General features: G+C 32.0%; 1 protein-coding gene and 1 long non-coding RNA gene across 6 annotated transcripts in view; both read right to left on the bottom strand.

Moving 5' to 3' along the window:
• The window catches only part of LOC143243006 (uncharacterized), a 29181-nt gene extending 24394 nt beyond the window's left edge, over positions 1-4787 (bottom strand). The window contains exons 1-3 of one of the 4 annotated variants that reach the window (XR_013023662.1): positions 3380-4787; positions 2758-2856; positions 516-636 (exon numbers count right to left, since the gene is read on the bottom strand). This is a non-coding gene — a long non-coding RNA (uncharacterized LOC143243006). The other 3 variants (XR_013023661.1, XR_013023660.1, XR_013023663.1) reach the window with 3 other exon arrangements.
• Positions 4788-12900: 8113 nt separating this feature from the next.
• The window catches only part of LOC143243004 (serine/threonine-protein kinase atr-like), a 30396-nt gene continuing 29578 nt past the window's right edge, over positions 12901-13718 (bottom strand). Inside the window, exon 9 of one of the 2 annotated variants that reach the window (XM_076486636.1) lies at positions 12901-13119. Coding sequence is in view for 1 of the 2 variants with exons in the window: in XM_076486641.1 (XP_076342756.1) it covers positions 13090-13119 (30 nt within the window). In the remaining variant the exon portion in view is untranslated. The remainder of the gene's footprint in view (positions 13120-13718) is intronic. The other variant, XM_076486641.1, reaches the window with a different exon arrangement.

Raw genomic sequence — 13718 nt, 5'->3', positions numbered from 1 at the left:
TTTATTTCCACATTCCATCACTTTTCTCTGTATTAAGTCATCTACATCTTCACACGTTAAAATGAAGATGAAAAAAGTCAAAAACAATATTCACTTATTATAAAATGATAGGAATATGAAAATGTATTATAAATTAAAATATACATATAGAAAGACATTCTCAGTTCCTATTAAGCCTTATTCAAAACTTAGATAATTTAAACTTAAGCAAATTACTCAATTATTAATAAAGACATCTTAAATTCCAAGACTCAATAAATAACCGAGTGTGGTATGTAACTAACATTGAAATTTTGGTTTGTTTATATATATATATATCACTATTCATTTTGGTTAGTGTTGCTTTTTAATTACCTTAACATGCTAATAAATAAATGCTGGTTAAATTGCTGAATGGTCCCAAAATTTTTTCAACAAACTGAATGACAAGTTACTTGAAATGTTTAAACTTTTTAAAGTTACATGAAACTAAGCAGATACTCAATACTATAGAAATTAACTTACTTTTCACTTACAAGAGTGTCCTCACATACATTCAAAATCATAGAATCTTGGCAGATGGTTCAATTCACATAGACAATGTCCAGCTTGTTGAAGCTTGTTTCTGTTTGTGCAGATAGTCATGGGACAACACCACTGATATAATACAAAATTCTGCTTTACCACATGTAAGAAAGGAGTGTATTATCCAATGTAAACTTTTAGATAGGCTAGAATCATGATTTATCTGGGTGATAAAAACACAGCATTAGAACATTTAAACATGAGGTACAGCTCAACACAAGTACTTGTTTATAAAAAGTTATTCTGCATTTTCAAAGATTTTGTTGCTCAAAATTTATATCACAATGATCCATTGATTTACTCTGAATATGTAGATGAAGATCAAAGTTACAAAATAGTAGGTTATGCTCTAATTAATATATATTAAATGAAAGTGTTATTTTTCTATCTCACTTTCTGAACAAATGTAATACTTTTTATTTACCTGAAAGAAAAATAAAGACACTAAAATATAACTACTTTTTTTATCTTTAACCCACACATCAATTTTAATACTTACACAAAATGACATAACATATAATTTGTTCACAAGCACACATCGTTACTCAGTATTTTAAGTTTGGTATTAAATCTTTCTTATACAATACTTAAAGGAAAATTTCATACAAACAGAGACTTTAAAGAAGTTTGATTTTTATTTTGTTGTTGTTTATTAAATGTAACAACACTATCAACCTTATAATAACATTACTTGAAAACAACAGACAGCTGTCAGTTAGGTTTGCATTGAGCTGAGCCAATTTTCTATCACAGTTAGCTTTAGAAATCTCTATACAAGTCATACTTATTCACCAAGCTGATATCATATCTCTTACTACACACAAATATTGAAAACTTTGTTAACAAGGAATTTTCCAAACATGAATTCAAGTGTCAACAGTTTAAGACTATGACTTGAAATGTCAACTCCACATATTTCAAATTTTTACACATTTTACTAGAAGGATAATATTATTTGTGAATATAGATGTCTGTCCACTGCATACAATTATGAATAAGAAAATAAAAATTTAATTTGTGTTTCAATTATGTCTGTTGTATAATTATTTTTTAAATTCTGTTCAGAAACTAAATGTTTTGTTGAGTTCTAATTAAGCACAAATACACACAATAGGCTATCTTTGCTTTACCCACCATGTGTATCAGAACACAAAACCAATTTTCTAGCATTAAAAGTCCACACACTGTGCTGCTGGTAATAGTGCAAGAATTCTAAGAACTCTGTTAACAAGTGCAAAAACATGAATAACTCATTCAAACTTTTGACATAGGGGTGTTATAAAGTCATTATGCTGTTAATAAGTACATAAAAAGGGATAACTGTTTGAAAATGTGATAAGTACTCATAATACTAACACTGCTGTAAGATTATTGGAAGTTACACCTTTTATAGTAAGAAGGAATATTTTAAAAACAAGTACAACATTTCAATCTCTCATGCAATCATTCTCAAGAACAAAGGTTTTTATGATAAAGAAAGTTCTAGTAATTATATCAACACTCAACACCCTTAAAATGTGTTTAAAGAACTTTTAGAAAAACTGTCTATATTCACAGCCAAATATTTGCTTTTTGTGGTTCTATAAGAAATGTAAGTGAAGTGATACAACTCTAAATACTTTGGTACTTTCTAATAATCAACTACAGTTCAGAAAGAAAGTATTGTAAAAATAATTTCTACCAGAATAACTCTAACTGAAATTTTCATCTTGAAAGGCACCTCAGGGGCTGAATCAGTAAATGAACAGATCAATCACACCTAGGATTCCCTGTTCTTAATTTTATGACAGCATGTTCCCTTAAAATATCAAAAAATATTACAAATAATCTTTTCCATATTTTGAATCCTTAGCCCCTATATTTTCAATGTCTTATCAAAACCTCTGAGAACCACTGTAAACCCTTAAAAAGTATGAAAGCTAAACGATTTTCTATTTAAATGCCCTATTTACATTCCATGTTCATGGCAGTGTGATCCACAATTGTTTTTATCCATTTTTGTTTATAATTTTACCAAGTTTGTCTGTAATTCCTCCTCATTATCAAAATGCAGATTTTCTTATTACTACTTCCTTTCAATGGACTTTACCAATAACCTTTTATTGATGAGTCAATCAAAAATGTTAAGCTCTATGTGTTAAACAAAGAAAATACTTTCACTTATTCATGTAGTCCAACAAAAATGTATATTACCCTTGTAATTCCTGAATATTTAATTTGGACATGAAGCATGGTCCTCACAAATCAGAAACCAGGAAGTTTCATGGCAACAGATACACAAGAAACAAGCAACTGAAAAAAGACAAATAAGATTAGTAGCAGCACAAGATAATCACTCGGTAGCAAAATGCTGTTGATACTTATAGTGCAAGTACCAGTTTTGAAGCTAACATCTGAGCACGATTCCATGATGCAAGGTGCTTCCAAGAGAAAATCTGGACATTTGTATACTTTTGAAGGTACCGTACCAAAGAAAATATCCACAGTTGTAATATGTTTGTTGATATGGACAATCTATCAGAAGTAGCAAGGGAGTTTTGTCAGTGTTTCTGAGAGATTGGTTGGTTGGTTGATTTAGTGTTTTATAGCACAAAGCAGTTAGGCTATCTATGTCAAACATCCAGTAAAAAGTTAAAAGTAAATTTAGTAAAATTCATAAAAGGAAATTAAGGTAAAACAAAACAATATTTAAAAAACAACACATAAATAGCATAAAACCAAAGTTTACATCAAGTCAAGAACATTAAGAGAAATACTACAGTAATTCAAGTTGTAAAGGACTTTCTGTAGTATAACTGTAATTATCATAACTCACCAGGAGGACAAAGAGGTAAGTACAAAAACCACCATAAGTCACCTGAAGTTGGCCTTTCCAGTCCTGGTTCCGAATTACTTGACATGATGGCCATCTTCAAAAAGGAAAGTAACAAACAAGTTTTAAAAGAAGTGTAGCAAAATTATATCCAGGATAACTAATGGGTAGTTCAAACAGCAGCATTAGTCTCCTGAAGTTGGCCTTTCCAGTCCTGGTTTCAAGTGATTTAATTTCACAGCCAGTTTCTAATTTCAAATCATTTACATATACTGTGATTTTCAAAAGGGAGCCACATTAAAAATGTGTAATGTATATATTAAAAAACTTAAATGGCATTAAAAAGATTAATGAACTTTATTATCATGCATGTTAATAAACTAGACATTAAAGCATATTTATAATTGAAAGTTTTATACTATCTGATACAGAGATGCCAACTATTTCAAATGACTGAGTGATTGTAAACAGAACCCATCTACAGTTTCAGTCCTTTTAGATTTGCCATAAACAAGACAATCTGGTAAACGAGGCCTCTTTTTTTCCAACTTGTGAACGATCACATTGGTGTTTCTATGCTGCTTAGAAAATGATAAATACCCATCGACACGAGCACTGATTGGCTGATAAGTACTGATGACATAACTATGGATTCCCCCACGTACCCAGTAGGAGAAGCACTGCACTTAAACTATTGGTCGACATGAGAGATACAAATATTTTTTTATTATTTCAAGCACAAACATGATTATTGCAAGTAGCCATTTGGACTATGTCTTTTACTTCTTATCAAAATTTATTTGTATTTTACTAGAAATTTTCTTTTCACCCCTTTCAAGTCCTGGGGAACAATTTATCACTTTGTATTGGCCAAAATAATATATAATAATTTGGGAGTTGCAACAAGTTGTAATATTTGTCTGTATGAGCATATAGTTGTAATGTATACACCAAAATCGTAATGATTACGTTCAAATCATAATGGTTGGCATCTCTGCTGATGTTCATGATTTAATTTGTTAGGTATGCAGTTTTGTGCTCAGAAGCAAAAAAAGTAACATTTTTATTACTTGGATAAATAAAATTACCAAAAATAGAGAAAGTTGTTTTCTCTATTTGCAATTAGTTTATTATTATTGTGACAATTGATTAAGTCATAGTTTTGATTAAACTGCACAAAACTAATCAATGTAAATACTGCCTGAAGGTAACCAAATAAATTTTCCAGTTTTAAACAGTTCTCTCAGTTGTTTGGCATACAAGTGGCACTACAATACATGCTACAACAACGTGAAGAGGGAAACTTCAAGTCATTTCTGCCTAGACCACAAATTATTTGTATACACTGGAAGGTTATATTAAATAAACAAGCAATACTGTCATCATAAACTGAGACAAGTACCTTAAATAATGCAACTTTTCATACGTATGATGTATGATTCGGAGTCATAATCTATCTTTTCTTCAAAGTTTAGGTATCAAATATGTCCGCATAATGAAGATATTCTTGTAAGCGCAGATTAATAATATATTATTGTGGTGATACATAAAAAATTTAATTAACAGGAATCAAATTATTAACGCTAACTACAAACTTCAATTACGACACTCACAAATTACATCCTAACTCTAGCATGCCGCCATATATTCACTACTTTCACCTTTGAATTGGTTTTGCCAATCACAGTGAAGTCGCGTTTGTGACGACTCTACAAAGATTACATTTTAAAGTATAAACAAAATTAATAAATGTGTTTCTTTAGAATAAACCTATTTGTAAAATTTAACTGATTTGAAAACAATTAATATTAATAGATTTTTCATTTTCAAACTGTGATAAGTGCACTACATACACATAAAATTGCACATTTTTCTGACAAAGTTACTTTCAAAGTTTGGTTTGTTTCAGAAGTTTTCATGCAAAGCTAATCGTTTGTTTTGGAATTTCGCACAAAGCTACTCGAGGGCTATCTGTGCTAGCCGTCCCTAATTTAGCAGTGTAAGACTAGAGGGAAGGCAGCTAGTCATCACCAGCCACCGCCAACTCTTGGGCTACTGTTTTACCAACGAATAGTGGGATTGATGGTACATTATAACGCCCCACGGCTGAAAGGGCGAGCATGTTTGGTGTGACGAGGATTCGAACCCGCGACGCTCAAATTACGAGTCGAACGCTTTAGCCGGGCGGTTTGAAATGACAGGCTACAGTTTGTTTATTTAATTTCTTAATTTCGTGCAAATCTACGTGAGAACAATTTGCGCTTGCATTCCCTTAGTGTCAAGTTTTGTGTTGATTGGTCAAGAAATGAGGAAACATGGAAGAAAAATTTATTTAATGATAGTTATTATTTCACTCGACAATAATATTTGTAAATGTTTCAGTATTATTGGCTGTTGTCGTTTATTGATAAAACAATGCATGACGTAACAATAATTAAAAGTTAATGCTTAGATACGGAAAGACAAACACGTTTATGAAATATAGTGACTACGTGACAAGTCAATGAACGACAGCAATTAAAATAATCGGAATCTGGGAAATAAGAATCTCAAGTGAAATAAGTTGCTATAGCTTGATATTTTGCCATGTTTCCTGAAGAAATAAAACAATACGTTTGAGTATCAATGGAATCAGACACAGGATTCCAGTTGAAAAGCTCTCCAAGAGTGAAATAGACAGTTCCCTTACCACTCCAGCACGTCAACGACCTTGGCATCTGCCTAAAGATAAGAAATATCAGTTTCAAGGAGGTGGGACCATATTCTCTTTCTTTATTCATTATATAAAGACAAAACATTTCATTGTTCCTGGAGACGATGAGAGTATAAATACATTCCTTCAAGGAATTAAATACTATGAAACTGAACTGGCAGAAGTTCTTGTTTCACAAAATCTCACTCTTCAATTTCAAAAAGAGCGTGAGGATGATTTCATCAGCTGTATTGATGAAACGTTAGTGTTTCAAACGGAATTTACTGATCGTGGATACTTTATTACGATTTACGGCTCAAAGAAAAGTTTGATGGAAATTTTACCAAAAGTGAAACCAAAGGCTGACAAACAATTTATAAATCTTGGATGGAAGGTGTCCATGTGTTTTAAAAGTATTACAAGTTTGTAAAAGCATTATATAATTGCATTCTGTTTCAGTCTGTGTCAAGACAAGGATACACCATCACGTGTTCTTCTGAGTGGCGCAATAGATCAACTGAAAATTTTACAACCCAATGGTTACTTTACAGACAACGCATCATTTGGGAAGAACAACCAAGGCCAAAAACGACTAAAATTAAAAATGCAGTTCACCGTATTTTTAAGATATTGAAATTTTGGAAAACATAAGTTTTTTATTTTTTTAATTTGAATTAAACTTAATGGTTACCAGTTTCAAATTTACGTGTGCTATTATTATTAGAATTAATAGTTTTTGCTGATGTTATTTAAGAACAGTACAATCTTCATGACTGCTTCCTTGAAGTTCATAGCTCTATGTGAAAAATTGATATTGATGTTAAAATTACTAATTGAATAAACGTTTAAAGAAGAAATAAAATAATGTAAAATTTATGTAATTTAAATAAAAAACAGTTTCGGAATTCTACTATTCCTCATTCTATGTAGATGCAAAGTCTTTTTTGTGTCTGTCGCTCGAAAAAAGATTATTTTGAAAAGACACACGCGTGCGTGTTTTTCTTGTAGCAAAGCCACATCGGGCTATCTCTTGTGTTCGTCGAGGGGAATCGAGCACCTCATTTTAGTGTTGTAAATCCATAGACTTACTGCTGTCCCAGTTGGAGATTACTGTTAAATTTCCGAATAAAAGATTCTTCGAAAGTTTTTCCTGAAATTGTTATGTATAAACAAATATTCAAAGAGTAATAAACAAGCTGCAGAACCTACATTACGATATCTTACACAAGCGATTTATATTAATTCATTCTAATTTTTTAAAAAATGTATATTTTGTACATATTAGAAGATCGAAGGTTTGAGATACAATATGTCGCTGAACACGATTTGTATCTTTAGCTATGGGGGTAATTTTAGAGTGGAATCAATCCTTTTATTTGATTTAGAGTAGATAGGTGAAGACTGATTTCATTCCTTTTGGTCAGCAGCTCCAAATTAGATGTGAATATATCTGAACCTTAACAGTCTCTGACACCAGGATCATCAAGGAAGATATACGAAAGAAGGATCTTCAAAGAAAATCGTGACACAAACATTAGGCTTATTCACTTCATTTAAAGTTGGAACAACATGATTTGGCACAAACTAGCGTGTATTTTAGTATGGTTTATATTTCGTTTTAATGATTATATTACATAAATCACGGGTAAAGGGAAACAGTATTTAAACATTTGAAAACTTACAACTTTTCTTATCCTCTCATCACTGACTGACCATTCAGAAAAGACTTTGAGAAAAATTTATCGTAATCTAGAATATTTGTCAAAATAAGTAAAGTTAACAACGCTAAAATCAGGAGTTCGATTCCCCTCGGTTGGCTCAGCAGATAGCCCCATGTGGCTTTGCTATAAGAAAACACACACAATACACACAAGTAAAGATAAATTACCTCTGATGAGCAAACAGTCTGCTTTAGTGGAAAGTTTACCGTGAGATCTCATGTGGTGTCCTTTAAACGTCAAATTACCAAGATTCTTATGTATATTATTCACAACAGATGAGACCTATATATTTCAATTTATTTAATATTTCCTACTTTTGTCTGTTACACCAGAAATGTAGGATAAAATGACTCATTCTCTAGTGTTAAATGCTTAGAAAATTGAAGCAACAATTAGTGGGTGTAATATCAACACTTACATATATATATATTACTTCTTGTGTCTTGTGTGCTATTAAGGACCCTATACTCAGTGAAGTGATGATTCAGAAATAAGTTGTTGGATATATTACTTTAAAAAGTCAATATGGACTTCACCAGAACATCTAAGGATTATAAGAAGAAAACATTGGTTATCAGAATCACTTAAAATATTAATAATATAAAAATTCATGTTCTTATTACGAAATACGTAGGGATAATAGTAGCAAGTAGAAATTTACAGAAATGGTTTACCTTCCTTGAGAAGAATACTTTGAACGACGTTTGGTTTCATTTCTATGTATTTTCATCAGGTTGAGATCTATTGTTATTTGCCGTTGACATCCTTGATTGGTAGTTTAATGTGGTTTTTAAGGGTGCAACCGCAGCAGTAGATTATCGTTCTTAACGAAGAAATCATATAATATTATTAAAGTAAGGTGTTACTTAAGGAAGACAATATAAAAACAGACAAATTTTAAAAATAAGTTCACTGATAGCGAAATGAATAATTTTAACCCATGATCGTTACATAGAGATGTTGCACTGCGGCTCAAGAATAATGGTAGAATGTGATCGACTGAATTGAAATTGTAGAATCGTTCTGTTCAGGAATAAACGTGGCAAGATAAATTTTATTGCATCCAACAAAATATTTTGTATGGTAATTTTCTATTAAAGGAAAAATTCACGATTAATACATAGATTTGTTTGAATTTCGCGAAAAGCTTCACAGGGGTATTAGGGCTATCCGATCCTGATTTAGCAGTGAAATACTAGAGAAGGCAGCTAGTCATCACTGTCCACCTTCAACTCTTCGGCTACTCTTTTACTGACGAATAGTGGAACTGACCGTCACATTATAGCTCCCTCGCGTGGGACAAAGAATGAACCAGCGAACAGAGCGCACTAACCACTTGGCTATACCAGGCCGAGAGTTTTGGTGTAGCAGTTCATGCGTAAGTGTCCACCAAGAATAAACATTTAATAAATAACCCTTTCAGACTAGTTTCAAACATTTATAAACTGAACTATTGTCTTATACCAACGGTTAGGACGTCCGGGTACTTCTAAGAAGTATGAACAGAAAGAATGATCAACATCACCACATATTCACCCTTGTAAAGAAGTAATTCACTCATAGGGTGTCAGCGTTGTTCCTGAAATGAGGTAAAGTAAACGTTAGTTTCTGAAAGGTTCATAAAATATCGTCCTGCCAACTGAGGTAAGCAGATACCTTAACGCAGATATCAGTTAGTCGTCTGATTACAAGAAGTCTGAACTATATGTTTGATTGTTTGTCGAAAAATTTAAGAGCAACTTAAATGTCTTTTAATCCAAGTTCTTCACTAATTAAATATAAAAAAAACGCACAGACATTGATGAAACCTTGGACAAATTATTTGTCATACATTGCGGTGCATCTGAAGGTATTCAGAAACTACAATGGCAGTGCTTTGTTGATCTATTACATTATTCTGACTCATTAGGAAGTTGTGAAAGCAGGTTTAACAGAAAACAGTAACTTAACGTGATTTTCTTTGTTTGTTTTTTAATTTTGCGCAAAGCCACACGAGAGCTATTTGCGTTAGCCGTTCTTAATTTAGCAATGTAAGATTAGAGAAAAGGCAGCTGGTTATCACCACCCACCAACTCTTGGGCTATTCTTTTACCAAAGAATACTAGGATTTACCGTCACGTTATAACACCTCAATGGATGAAAGGGCGAGCATGTTTGGTGTGATAAGGATTCGAACCCGCGACCCTCGGATTACGTGCCTACTTTTTTATTCTATTCTCACAGTTTGTTTGTCTTGCATACCAGCGGATCCTTACTTCATCTTTCACAAATGTTACAATACTACCAAATCTCACGGCCCAATATGGTCAGGTGGGTTAAGGTGTCCGACTCGTAATCCGAGGGTCGCGGGTTCGAATACCGATCACACCAAATATGCTCGCCATTTAAGTCGTGAGGGCGTTATAAGTTATGGTCAATCCCACTATTCGTTGGTTAAAGAGTTGTCCGAGACTTGGCATTGAATGGTGATGACTACCTGCCTTCTATCTGGTCTTACACTGCAAAATTAGGGAAGGCTAGGGCAGATAGCCTTCATGTAGTTTTGCACAAAATTCAAAACAAGTCAAACCAACCAATCATTTGTGTGTTATTAATACTCATTTCTCAAGTACAGTTTCTGAGAAGTCTTGCTCAGTTGTTCAAACTTAAGGTCTTCTAGTAGACCATAGATTCTCAAAAAGGTTAAAAGGTCATCTAAAGTGTTTAAAATGTACTTTATAATAATAATCTGTTATATTACATAATATATCTTTCTTATTAGACAGCTTATCATCTTCACTCCCATATCTTTGCTGCATCACCCAGATGCAAAATCCAGTTTTGATGACATGATTGAAGGTGCAGTAACTTTGTGATTTTTCCACATATACTAAGCTAACATTTGCATCTAACTTTCCACTAGTTACATCGTCTAGATTTGTGCATTCAGTTCAGCCATAGGAGTTATTCTTTTTTTTGTACATCACTATTTTGTTCCTAAATGCAAAGCTATACAATAGGCTGAGCTTTGCTAATTTTGGGTACTGAATTCAGATATTTAGTGTTTAGCCATCAGACTTACCACTGAGAATAAATTTCTTTGTTTCATTGGGAACCACTACAATGTTTTATTAGTAGTCTTAACTTTATTTCCAGATTCTTGAACTTGGAGTTACATTTGTTCTGTTTCCTAGTTTTACATTTTAAGAGTAAGGTTTAGTTTTAGTAGATGAATAATATTTTTGAGAAATAACTTGTACAAATAATACTGTTTTCTAATTTATTCTAGATTAAATGAAGCTATTATAGTAATAAAAAAAATTGTGTTGCTTGCGAAATGATGATTTGGTTGTGTATTTGAATGGATAATTATTAGAGTGGTTTACTTTATTATTTATCTCTAAGTGTTGAATAAACACAGTTTGAAACATTTTGTTGCTTGTTTTATGTTAAATAGATTTTGTTTTTATCTCTTATTCTTAGGGTGGTAAGCATATTTTAAAACAGGTTTTGTTGTTTATTTGCTAACTGAATGTGCATATAATTGGTGCATTGAATTGAACCTGTATTGAAGAAATTATATTAACTATAATTCTGAATTTGTTTTGTGCCTGTATCACCAAAGCAGTAAGTAGTAACCCTAATTACTGTGTAAATATGTTTGATGTTCTTGACTCGGATAACTTAGTGGTGAAAGTTAGTCAAGTTGTATTCAAATGCATGATGATAGAGAAGCAATGGGACAAGAGGATTATAACTCACCATCTAATTATTACAGTCAAAATGAACCCAGAAGGTGGAAATATTTATTCCAAGTTCAGTGTGGAAGTATGGGAACATTGGAAAATATATGTCCCATCCACAGAGTTAAAATGTTATATCATGTGCATCTTGACTCCTCTCCATAACACAGAATAAGTACTCAGATGTAGCTCTCACATTCAGCCATTTTAACTTTCAAATACTGCAATACGTGGTTGAGATAGATCCACAGTTTGGAATGTTATTATTTTGATAGGTAATATATCACTTGTGATTGACAGTCATAAGTTTGAGGCAAGTCCTAAGTGTCTTTGGACAAATGGTGTGGTTGTCCTTTAGTACACAGGTGAATGTTTGGAAAAGTTTGACAGTACTCGTAATCTTGCAGCATGTGTTTACCTCATCTTAATGTGTGACATGTGAAATTGGTTCATAAACTAACAGCATATGAAGTGTTGTACAGCTTATACTCTAGGACTATATTTAATATTTATATTTTAGTTCAAAGGAGAATCTGCACTGTTTCTCACTGTCCTCTAGAAACACTGTGTTAGTATTTCAGTTTAGTTAATTTTCCTGTATTTTTGTGGTTAAAGCATTTTTTGAGTCCAAAGTATTTACACTTTGTGACTAAAGTTTTTCTCATGTTTGAAGTACATATGTGTTCCAGTGAAAGCATTACTGAAGTATGATATATTTACATTTTATGACTAAGGTACTTTTAAGTTTGAAGTGTTTGTTTTTGTAAATAAAGTGGAATTCAAACTAAAGTGTGAGATAAGGTTTAGCAGTTAAGGCAATTATTATTTGTGGAAACTTACAATTTTCTAATTTATAACACACTTATAACATCATCATTGTGTTTACATTTAATCTTACAAGTATCATTAATATTTACATTTTTTTTCTCATTTAAAAACGCTGACTTTTTATATGATTCAGTTCATAATACTGTGTATTGTTTTAGAAGAAAACTTCAGAAAGGGTAGACATAGATGGTTTGAAAACTTTAATGGACTACAAATGCCTATTGGTGAAAACAAAATGGATAAGATTTCTGTTTATATACTGAGGTCATGACACAGAAGCTGAAATATTGTTTCCTTTTCATGCAACAGAAAATTGAAGCCCATTAAAGGTCTCAAACCTACCATGTAGATCTTCATCGTCACTTACAGGTTTGAAACACATTTCAGAACTCACTAATTCATTTGTACAATGTGCTGAATTGGTTATGTAAAAAATACTTCAGTGGACAAACATGCTGAGTTGGTTGTGTAAAAATTCTTTAGTGGATGAACATGATGATTGATTGGTTGAAAGTATTTTTTAATACATTCATAATGCATTAATTTCACCTGAATACTTAGTTTTCTACATCTAGCAATACACGGTTTCTTTTTTTCTCGGAACTACATTCAAACACGTTATACCTGATGAAGGTGAGGCAAGCAAAGCTCCAGAAAGAGTGAAGAAGCTTCTCCTTTGTTCTGGTAAAGTGTACTACGATCTGGCTGAAGAAAGGGAGAAACTGAATCTTCAGTCGAATATTGCAATCACTAGAGTGGAGCAAGTTGAGATAGTTTTATCTGTAAGGGCAGATAAAACTAAATTAGATTTGTTTTGCATGGTATGAAACATTTAAATGCACCTTGTTTCATTTAGAAAATTGTTGAAAATAAGTTGCTTCATGATGTATAAAAATGTTTTAATATAAATAACATCATCACATGGAAGTCTTTTGGGTACAGGGAACATTGTTACTTAGAAAACTGTTGAAAATAAGTGACATCATTACATGGAAAATGATTGAAATATACGTTGTTTTGTTTATGATTTTATATGGTATGAATTTTGTGTTTGATTTTGGCAGACATATGATATAGTCCATGTCTCTATGATTTTTGTTTCACATAAAGTAATCCATTTCCTCTGAGTTTCACTTTGCATAATCCTCGATCTTCTGATTTATGTTTTTCCCATTTCTGGTTTTAATATTCACATTACATATCATATTTTCCATCTTCCTCTGATTTTTGCTTCACATGACTTAGTTCTGTTTTCTTTTACGATTCTTGATTCACATATTTCTTTATTTTTATAATTTTTTTCCACATTTATAATGAAGAAAAGATGATTCATATATATATATATATAAAAGATGTATATGTATGTGACACTTCATTAC

The sequence above is a fragment of the Tachypleus tridentatus genome, unplaced genomic scaffold (genome assembly GCF_004210375.1).
Source record: "Tachypleus tridentatus isolate NWPU-2018 unplaced genomic scaffold, ASM421037v1 Hic_cluster_2, whole genome shotgun sequence".
Classification (NCBI taxonomy): domain Eukaryota; kingdom Metazoa; phylum Arthropoda; class Merostomata; order Xiphosura; family Limulidae; genus Tachypleus; species Tachypleus tridentatus.
The sequence above is the reverse complement of the archived record's forward strand: the minus strand, read 5'-3'. Positions and strand labels throughout refer to the sequence as shown.